Source organism: Buceros rhinoceros, unplaced genomic scaffold, assembly GCF_000710305.1.
Source record: "Buceros rhinoceros silvestris isolate BGI_N320 unplaced genomic scaffold, ASM71030v1 scaffold29924, whole genome shotgun sequence".
In the NCBI taxonomy this organism is placed as follows: Eukaryota; Metazoa; Chordata; class Aves; order Bucerotiformes; family Bucerotidae; genus Buceros; species Buceros rhinoceros.
Window position 1 is genome coordinate 38,298 of NW_010410523.1, and position 10,342 is coordinate 48,639.

The 10,342-nt window shown below is 40.3% G+C and overlaps 1 protein-coding gene across 1 annotated transcript in view; it reads left to right on the forward strand.

The window, feature by feature from the left end:
* The window catches only part of MPP7 (membrane protein, palmitoylated 7 (MAGUK p55 subfamily member 7)), a gene marked incomplete at both ends in the record, with an annotated part of 42,031 nt that extends 32,433 nt beyond the window's left edge, over nucleotides 1-9,598 (forward strand). The window contains 4 exons of the mRNA XM_010135663.1: nucleotides 4,735-4,815; nucleotides 6,632-6,725; nucleotides 7,795-7,903; nucleotides 9,455-9,598. Coding sequence (XP_010133965.1) covers nucleotides 4,735-4,815; nucleotides 6,632-6,725; nucleotides 7,795-7,903; nucleotides 9,455-9,598 — 428 coding nt within the window. The remainder of the gene's footprint in view (nucleotides 1-4,734; nucleotides 4,816-6,631; nucleotides 6,726-7,794; nucleotides 7,904-9,454) is intronic.
* Nucleotides 9,599-10,342: the final 744 nt, after the last annotated feature.

A 10,342-nucleotide genomic window follows, 5' to 3' on the forward strand; every position in this document is an offset into this window, starting at 1 on the left:
AGAAATTTATTGTAGGCTTCAGTAATTCTAATGTTTTTCTCTGAATATTAAGAGCAGCTTAAGTCTGGCCAATACCATAAAAATATCTTGGGCAAAATACGGAAAAACCGGCAGGGCTAAGCAATACAGGTATAGTAGAAACAAACACATTTTAAAAGTTTTTAAATAGTAGCAGCATTCAATATAATCCATCAAATATATTATACTAAAAACAAAGGGACAGGTAATTAATTTATAGCTGTAATTGGTGGGGACACTAAATGTCTGTTGTGTTATGCTGGGCCTAAATGTATTACTGCTGGCAGGGTGTTTTAGTTTTGGTTTTTCCCTTTTTTAGGGGGAGAGAGTTTAGCAACTTTGAAATAGAAATTTCTGTTGGCTTCATTTTAAATTGGTCTTGTCTAATTTACAGAATGAAAATTGCACACAGAGTAGTTTTTAGCACCCATGGTGTGATATATGCTAGTTTCAGGTTCAGCTAGATGTATTAGTTTGTCAAGATTTTACCTTGTCTGCAAATGCAGGTTCATGAATAAAGTCCTGCATATCCTTGGGGCTAAAATAACAGATCATCTGAGGCAGTAATGATGCAGATGCTTCTGCTGTGTTTTTATTTGTTGCAAATGTCATGAGTCTGCTAAAAACAAAATTATCCAGTATGATGTCACGAGTCATCTTCTGGTGACTTCCTGTTTACAGTCTGCCAACAAATCCTTGACAAATAGTGCCTGCATTCTTAGCATGATACCTTGCAGCCCTATCAGGCAAAGGCAGAATGTTTTAATATGAAACGTATTATTTAGACACAGGAAAAAGGCCTGATCATAAAGGCTTCTGCTTTGCTAATTTTTGGGGGCCAAACTAGCAAAAATCTTGTTTCCGGAGAGTCAGGATGGTTATGCTGCATACCATAAATTTACATGGCGTAGTTTCAGCTAAGTCAGAGCTTTCTGAAGGGGCAGTGCTAGTATAAAGCAGGGTCATCGGTGACGATCCACGAGCATGTGTTTCCCAGTTATGTGCACACAGTGTTATCACCAGAGGCATGCAAAGTCTTTCAGGTGCTGTTGCCACCCATAATAATGTATCTGTCCTAAGTGGGCTGTGGTGGAAGGAAGGACCGGAGGTGTGTAACCACGAAGGAGCAGTTAATATTGGTGTGTGACACAGCCAGAAAAGTCTCTCTGTCTCTGAATTAGGCTGTCATTACTCCCCACAGAGGTGTCCTTCTGGTCACCACTGCGAAGAAAAGGAATCTGGGACTGGAAAAGTTCCCCATTGTTATATTGCTTACATTTTTTTTAAAAAAATCACCTCTAGTTTTATCACGAATGAGCTATGTGGAGGCCAGGTCTGTCTTCAGAGCAGGGGAGGATGAAATGGAAGTGGGTCCTATTTCTCCACATCTCCTGACTTACCTTTGACATGTATTCAGTAGAGTCTTGCAGAGACTTAATAGAGCTGCAGTAAAATGATCTGCCACAGCCATACTACTTTGGGAAAACTATCTGGACAATGAAGAGACCTCGAGTTGCAATCTTCATTAAACCTTCCTGGTTTAAGGCACGGGTAGGTCAGCATGGCTTGGGAATGAATACGTAAGATGTGTTAGCCTTGCCCGTGAGAACACCAGTGTGAACTCACTGATCCTGCTTCAGCAAACAGCAAGTCTTGAAGAACACTCCCTCTGCTAGTTATAATTTACTGTAACACAAAAAACTGAGGTTCTGTTTTCCCACCACATATCTCACTGAGCTGCAGTTGGACATGCGTGTGCAGTCATTGCATTATAGTCATCAGTCGTACTAGTAACTGAGCCACAGAACCTTGGTCAAAGGCATGTTTTCTACAGGGTCTTTATGATCCCAGCAGGGATGTTGTCACATGACTCCCAAAATCTTTTCTGAAAGAACACTTTTTTTCTTTTTTTTTTTGTTGTTGTTGCAAAGCAACTTCTAGGAGCTCAGTATGTATCTATGGGTGAAGAACAGCTGGTTGGGTTTACCTTCCCAAGACCTGAACTTACATCAAACTTTTTTCAGTTTTCTTCAGACGTGTCTGAATGGAACAAAATTCAATGCGAGTTTAATTATTGGTGGTTTAATTCTGCAGGTATCCCTCAGTAAAGTAAGGTAGGCACTACAGTCCGTTTGTGCAGGATTCAGCCATTAGCTTACGTGAGTTAACAGTGGCAAACTACATAAATGTTCCTTTAAAAAACCAAACAGAATACTCTGTCTGTCAACGTAATTGTAAATACCGATGCCTGGGGCAATTTATAGTAAACCAAATCTATGCCACAGTCATGGATCCCACATGCTTGGCATTTTACTGTAAGAATCTGCATTGTCCTTTTCAATCCTGTTGCTTTGTTTTCTTTTTGAGTTCAAATTGTGTTCAGATTCATAATTATTAGAAACTGGCATCTGTCTCTGCTGCATCAAAATGAATGAAAAGAATATTCAGAATAAAAATGTACATTACACTTGGGAAATGTAGTGTGAAAATGAGCATGATAGATGGCATTGCTAATGAGAAATCAGCCTTCAGCATCCATATGCTGCAGTTATGAGAACTGTTGTGAGGAGAGCACTGAAAAAGAATCAACACCTTTCGGTAGTTAAGTTTAAACATGATTTTTAAATGATAATCTGGAAGACAAGAGAAAGTAGTAGCAGGGTTATGGTCTGGAAACAGATTTGATCTAAGTTTCCGAAGCATCTGTCACAGGAAGCAAAGCCTGGATTCTTTATATATAAAGAGAGCTAAAAGCATATTGTTGATTTGACAGCATGTAGGCTAAGGAAATAATATTTATGTAGATTTGATGGGAAAGCTATTTTTCTTGAAAGGAATACGATGATTTTTTTCTTTTAATTTGAATGCCACTTGTTTCATTCTACTTTGCTAGGACGTATTGAGAATTTTAATTACTTTTCCTATAAAAATCCATATTTGCCTTAAATAGCTAAACTATTAAAAAAGGAAGAATGTTTTTCTTTAAAAATAAGAACAGAAGTAATCCCATTATCTACAAAACACATTGCTTTCCTCTGCAGACATGTACCAGTAGAGGCTGCTGTACACCATATTAAATAAATATTTATACGTACTGATAGATTAATTTACAGGGAGGTCAGAGATGGAACTTGAAATGTAGTTGTGTGTTTAACTTATGTAAACATATAAAAATTATAAATGCAGAAACTCTTTAAGATTTTACAGAGAGACCATAGTCTGAGGGTAGCAGCAAAGTAGCAAGCATTTGCTTTCCATCATTATGTTTGTGACGTCAGACAGGGTGGATAGTAATTTTTACAAATAGGCACCTTAGGATGCTTAAGCATGAGCCATTGCTTTTTGACTTATAACTAGTAATTAACCACTATATCTCTAATTCATTAAAATGTTTGTTAAGTTTTGTATTTCTAATGTCTAAAATGTCTCTGTTAAGAAGCACTCCATGAATAAATGTTCTGCTTTTACCAGAAAAGCAAGAATTTTCCTTAAAACCACACATACTATCCTTGTATTATTTGGGGTATAGTTCCCATGACTCACTCTCCTCTGCATTCTGCTGTTGACCTGGCTCTGCAGAAACAAAGCCACTGCACCGTCAGAAACACAGGAGCATGCAAAGCTGAGCGTGAAAGGGGCCAGGCAGGCTGGACCCCTGCTTGAAGGGCTCTTGGAGGCTGGCAGTGGTTGCCCATGGAGCCTTTGACACTGCACGGAGACCTAAAGCACCAATGGCAAATGGCTAAGAATGCAGAAGTCGAGAGGAATGAGCTCAGTAGCTTCTAGAACAGCAGAACTCAAGTGGAGGTGGAGGAAATGGAGGCCTTTCATTGCAAAATTCCATACAGTCTTCGTTTTTTCCTGCCTCCTCTTTCCAAGTGTGGTCTCTGTTTGACAGCTGCATGACAAAGGAAACATTTGCTTTGGACCAGTTTAGGCAGCAGGCAGGAGAAAAGCATAGTCTAAAAGAAAATCAACAACAAAGAAAGAAACCGAAACATCCCAAACAGGTTGTGACCTGGGGAGTGCTGCCCTTCTTTCCTCTCACCATGTGATGCCACCCTGCCCAGTCTAAAGGTAGACAGTGACAGCTACAGCCAGCCAGAGGCCAGTATTCCTGCCTGCAGCTGGGGCTGGAAGGAGCACAGTGCTCCCAGGGCACTGTGGGGAGAAGGTGGGACCAATGCTCCTCAGGGGAATCTGGTGCAGACGAGGAATACAACAGCTGGAGGGAGCGAGGAAAAGGCCATGGTGACACATGGAGAGCAGAGGCTTTGAGGGGACTTTTTGCATGCCAGCTGGAGTACTCTAGTGTGCAAGTTGGGATATTCTGGCAAAATGAGTAGCGAAACCAGTTTTTGTGCTGGAAAGCCGCAGGTTAGGGTGCAGGGGTCAGTAGTAGGGGTGGGGATGGAGATAGGTGCGTACTGAGGGTAGTTTGCTGTAGAAAAGAGAGTTAGCTATGCTGTCAACTCTTTCTCTGGTTTTTCCTCCATTGTAAAGTCAGAGCAGAGTAACTGCCAGTCACATCCCCTGAAATTTGTCATCGCTGTATATTCTAGGAGAGGCTAGAACCGTGGGCGTTTCCAAATGACTCCGATTAAAAGACACTGTATATTATAGCTATATGCTGCATAGTCTTATCGTGGAGAGTATTTGTAACTGAAGACGAGAGAGAACTGGCTGCTGGGAAACAGCACTATTTTTTTCTTTCAGGTCCTGTAGGGGTTGGACTGAATGAACTTAAACGGAAATTGCTGATCAGTGACACCCAGCATTACGGGGTAACAGTGCCACGTAAGTAAAAATACACTTCTCCTAATGCTATACTTGCATTATTATCCTTTATTATTGCATTACCTTAAGGCACTTTCGAATTTGGATCTCTAAACGCAAGCTTGGCATCCAAATTGCTTTTCTAATTTTTAAAAGTGCTGCTGCAGTTGTATTTTAAATAGCATTGATTAAACTGATAGGACTTTTTGGCTCAGAGGCATTGCAGTAGACTTTTAGTACAAGTTTAACATGATTGATGTCAGCGAGGCTCAGCTGTCAGGAAACTCAGCTGAAGAACACCCTGGTCTTGGCTGTAAAGCAGTGAAATGTACTCTGTTACCAGTGTTCGCTTTCAGCAAAACGGCCTTTATGTTTTAGACGGGCTGAAAAATTAAGACTGATGATAAACAGTTTAATTCTGTGAATAATTAATTAAATCCCTTTGATTAGCTTTAGAAAAGTTAATTTGGGGATTTTTTTCCCTCTTTCCTCCTATCTGACCAAGTAGTGTGATTTTTATCACATTGAATAATATTGTGCTTTATTAACTTCTACAATACTTTTGGGTTTTCTTTAATGTAGAGGAACTGACAGAATTAGACTTCCATCTCTTGCTTTGCTTTCTATTTGTACTTGTGCCTCCTGTAGGGATCCTTCAAAAATATGGATCCAACACTCTGAATTTGGGAGATACTGTCACAGGTTTTTTGCAGATAGAGGTATTCTATAAAGTATATATATGTGAATGAATTTGCTAGGTAGAAAAAGATTAATAGATTTGGTTTTGGCAAGTCATTTCATTTGCACATTTTTGCTTCGGCTGGGTATTGAAAACAACAACAGAAAAAGCCAGATGTTCCCAAGTATTTAACACATTGATGCAATCATTTGCCCAAAAATATTTCTCTAAAAATTGCCAGTATTCATCAAGCTGCCTTCGCTCTTTCCTGTTCCAAATTTGTGGTTATAATTTAAAACAAACACGTAAAGAAATCCCTCTCCCTGAAATTGAGTAAGTCAGGACTTGGAGGGAGAGCTGGGGTTCTAGTCTTGGAAATGTTCCTCTTCATGTCAAACTCAGAAGAGCGTGATACCAAATGGCATTTAAGACTGCGTTGCCACGAGCAGGTTGGGTATGTTCGTATGTGATGGAGAATACATGATGCTGTAACATACAACTTGTGTTAAATAGCACTTCCGAATGGGCTCATTAACCGTGAGTGGCAACCCACAAATCAGTTTTGTTTATAAGCAAAACCTTTTTACAGCAACACCTTGTCGTCTTTTCTACAAGGCTACTGTGAGAAAAAGGCTACTATAGGAAAAAGGGTACTATAAGAAAAAAGAATTAGATTTTGATCACCAGAAAAAGGACTAAAGCATAAAATTCACACCCCGTTTTTTTTACTGTCGTGCTTTACATAGCATAGTATCTGTGAAGTGTTGTTAGTGAACATAACATTATAAATCGGGTTGGTGAGCATTGTTTCCCTTTATGGTCTCATAAGTTTAACAAGTGGCGAGGCTTGGGTAACTCCTTTCGTTATTCAGCTGTCATTACTTAATTGGGTTTTTCCACTGGTTAGTAAAAAAGATGATCTGATACTTGTCCAATAGGGTTTTGCCTGCCTTTCCTGCTTCCTTTTAAAACTCAATCCTGTTATGTGCTTGTGAGCCGCCTACCAGATCCCAAGCAGCCTTATGTCCTTCAGAAGCGAGGGAGCCGCTACTCTCAGTATGGCACAAGGGTTGTGTGCTTTTTAGTGTTTCCTGAATTGGTATATTGTTTTGTGCATATTTTCCTTTTTTTTTTTTTCCCCATCTAATGAAACTGCAGACACTACCCGTCCAAGGAGAAGCCAAGAAAGTGATGGTGTCGAATACATTTTCATTTCCAAGCACTTGTTTGAGACAGACGTACAGAATAACAAGTATGTTGAAGAAATTTTAACTGAAACCGCTGTTAAAACAATGGCTTTATTATCAAATGGGGCTGGTTGTAATTTTAGATAATAAGTCAAAGTGGATATACGTTGCAGTGATTCGAAGATGCATTAAAATTACATTTTTAAATGTAAGCAGCTGGCAAAAAAACAGAGCAAAACCCCAGTATGTGCAAACACAACTGCTTCTAAGCTTCCAAGTGTTTTCAGAACTTCAGCTCCTCAAAAAGACACTGAAACTGTAGGTGTTCAGGGTGGGGGAGCACTCTTAAGAGAGCATTGTCTGTCATAGCAGTAAAGCATTACAGTTCTGAGAGGGCAGGAGCCTGGAAGTGCTGCACACGTGCCTCAGTCAGTGTTTGCGCAGTTCTGCTCTTTTTCAGGCCAGGCACTTACTCTGAATCTAGAGATCTACGGTGAAGCCCCTGCCTGTAAACACTCCAGAAATTAAACTAAAATGAAGACACTGGTAACATCACGCTCTCTAGCAGCCTGTAAAATACTGTAGCTTGAAATTCTGCCCCAGCGTTTCAAAGGGCAAAAGTGTATTAGACACAACGCCCTGGGTTTTATTGAAACATCAAACTGTGCTTTGCTCTTTTGGCAAATAGCACTTGTACTTTTATGGCACATAACCTTGGTTCCATTAGCACCATCGTTGCTCCTCCTTCCCTTCTGAGACAGAGAATTTGGATATTCTGTAGTGTGCAATGAAATTTCAGTAGTTTCTATTGTTTAGCTTATCCACTGTTTTATTGCATTGCATTAGTTCAGAAAAAGAGGTGATGGAAAACATTCGTGGGCTGTTGGACTACAGTACTTTTTTCTCTTCAACTGTAATACAAGCAGGTGTTACTGATTTGAAAGTGGTAAAGTAGAAGATTTCTTAAAATTGACATGCTGAAGTACTTGACAGCATTTCCTTTATAAAACATGGTAAAACTCTCATGTAAAGTAAAATATTTTTGCTCCTGAATTAGATCTTATAAATCAAACTAGTAAGTTTTTTTCTGAAGAAATTGGACATTATTCTAGTTGTTTTTACCTTCTGCCACAGGTTTATCGAGTACGGCGAGTATAAGAACAACTATTATGGCACGAGTTTAGACTCTGTTCGATCAGTTCTAGCTAAAAACAAAGTTTGTTTGTTGGATGTGCAGCCTCATGTAAGTAAGCACATCGTTTGGACTCTTGTATTTCCCCATATTGCATATTGGGATTCCAGGAAAAAAACTGAACCAAAAAGGTGTATTTTATCCCGTTTAATGACTGTTGAGTAGACTTGCTGGGTACGTTTATCACAGCAAGGATCTCAGAAAGGAGAGGAAGGAAACTTCAATGCATATTGGCAAGTATTCAGCTCAGTAATTAAGTGACTCGAAAGCCTGAAGCACAATACCAAAGATTTAATTACAAAATGCTCCTACTTTTCCATTCATCTTTCTGCTGGTTTGGGTTAGAGGTTCTCTCTGAAACTTCCATTTCAGAATGGCTTTGAGCTACCACTCAGTCCAGCAAGCCTCACATGTTTAATCAGGCCATTCATGCAAGGGTTTACATGCAGGGTGGATGTGAGTTAAGGAATGCACTAAATGTGATGTTGGCTGGATAATTGTTAAGAACATTCCCCTCTAAACCATTTGGTTTTGCATTGACCTTGTCTTTCAACTCTGCTGAACAGCTCCACTGGGAATTTTTATGCAGCTAATAACCACAGTCCTTCCAGGAGCTGGACTAGTTTGTTTAAACCTAAAGTATTTCTTCTCCAAGCGTGGCCAGCCTGTGACTTCTGAACCCTGGCAGCTTGTAAACAATTCCCAGGGCAGTTTTGGACAGGGTACTGTGCCATAGGAGCAGGGCAGGAGGGCTGCGCTGGCAGAGGAGCGGCCGGGGAAGCCAGACCCTGCGCTAGAGAGAAGAGGAGATGGGCAGGAGACTCCTGAAGGTGTTACTGCCCAGCTGCTCTGTGAGACTGCTGCATGTCCAGCACAGCCGTTTTCCAGTGAAGCACAAAATTCGCCCAAGGATCCAGGCTTGTGAGCTGTCCTGGGATCCCACTATCTGACAAAGCATTTTTCTGTGGGCCCTGGCAGATGTGAAAAGGCCATAAAGCTGCTCGCCATCCCTACTTCACCTTGAGCTGCTCGCCATCCCCACTTCACACTCTGCGGCAATCTGAATCATAGTCCTGTCTCTTAACTCCTTTCGTAGCATCACTTGTCTCAATCAGGAAGAACAAACAGCAGAGAGTTATGTGGTGGGCACACAGTGCTGAAGAGAAAAACCTTGACCTGTTGTTGACCAAGTGTCACAGACACTTTTCCCACTGCTTTTCATGGGTACTGAAAGTGTTACTCCTGCTAAAACGGGTTGAACTTTTCCTCCTCTTCTGAATGCCCTGCTGCTCCCCTCCATCCTCCTGCTGCTGGTAGCCCTGGTGTGCACAGTCCAGCCTTTGCTGGACTCATGGGGTTTTCCAGCAGCTCATGTGGAAATCAAGAGAGAAAACCACCCCTGGAGAAATGGTTTCTTACCATTCACATGAAAATTCTCCCTACTGAATCACTGCAGAGCAGCAGAATGGGGTGGCAGTGAATGAAAAATAGCTTTCTAGGTGTGCTTGGTGGGGTTTTTTTGGTTAGTGGAGAGTTTCTTTTATTACGGTAAATTCCATTGTGTGAAATAAACAAATTAATTAACATTTTTTCTCTTCCCAGACAGTGAAACACTTACGGACGTATGAATTTAAACCATTTGTTATATTTATAAAGCCTCCATCACTTGACCGTTTGAGAGAGACCAGAAAAAATGCCAAGATTATTTCAAGTAAAGATGATAAGGGAACTGCCAAACCCTTTACAGTAAGTGTCTTTAGGCACGGTAAGACAAGAGAACACGTTAAGGGTTGTGTTGTAGTGACCATAAAGGTGATCGCTGGATCTCACTGACAGTACTTGTCAGGGCTTACGCATAGTATCATCTTGTTTCCCAACCTCCCTCACACCACATGTTTACTGCTCTGTTTTCATTGTTTGATATGCTCATGGGCAATTACGTTTCCATGGTCCTCTGATTTTATGTCATTGCAGAACCCCCACAATGTGAGTATTTTTATTAGAAATAATGCTGTGGCTTACCTTTAAAAATTTGCATCTGGGCTTAGATTTTTCTATTTGAGTATAAGAATTTCCTTGTTTTATCAAGTGTATTGTTAGGTCTAAATGCAGAGGAAAGCTGAAATGTAAAACATGAGTTGAAGAAAATGCTACTTGGATAAAAAGCCCATATTCGTGGATAAGATGAACAGGTTTTTTAATGTTATAGGGAAATTATCACTGTTAGGAAGAGGGAGAAAAATCTAAGCAAGTAACAAATGCTGCTTTTTGTCAATAATCAGAAAAAAAATTAGTCAGATTATCCAACAGTACTTCCTTGGAATATATTTGTTAAGGGTCGAGGGACTGAGGTAGTAATAACTTTAATAAAACTCCTCGAATCCTTAACGATTCCTCCTGTCTTGAATAGACAGAGGAGTTGAAAGGGGAAGGAAGAGATTCACACCTTGGTCTGCGTTGGTAACTGAAACAAACTTTTAATAAACAATA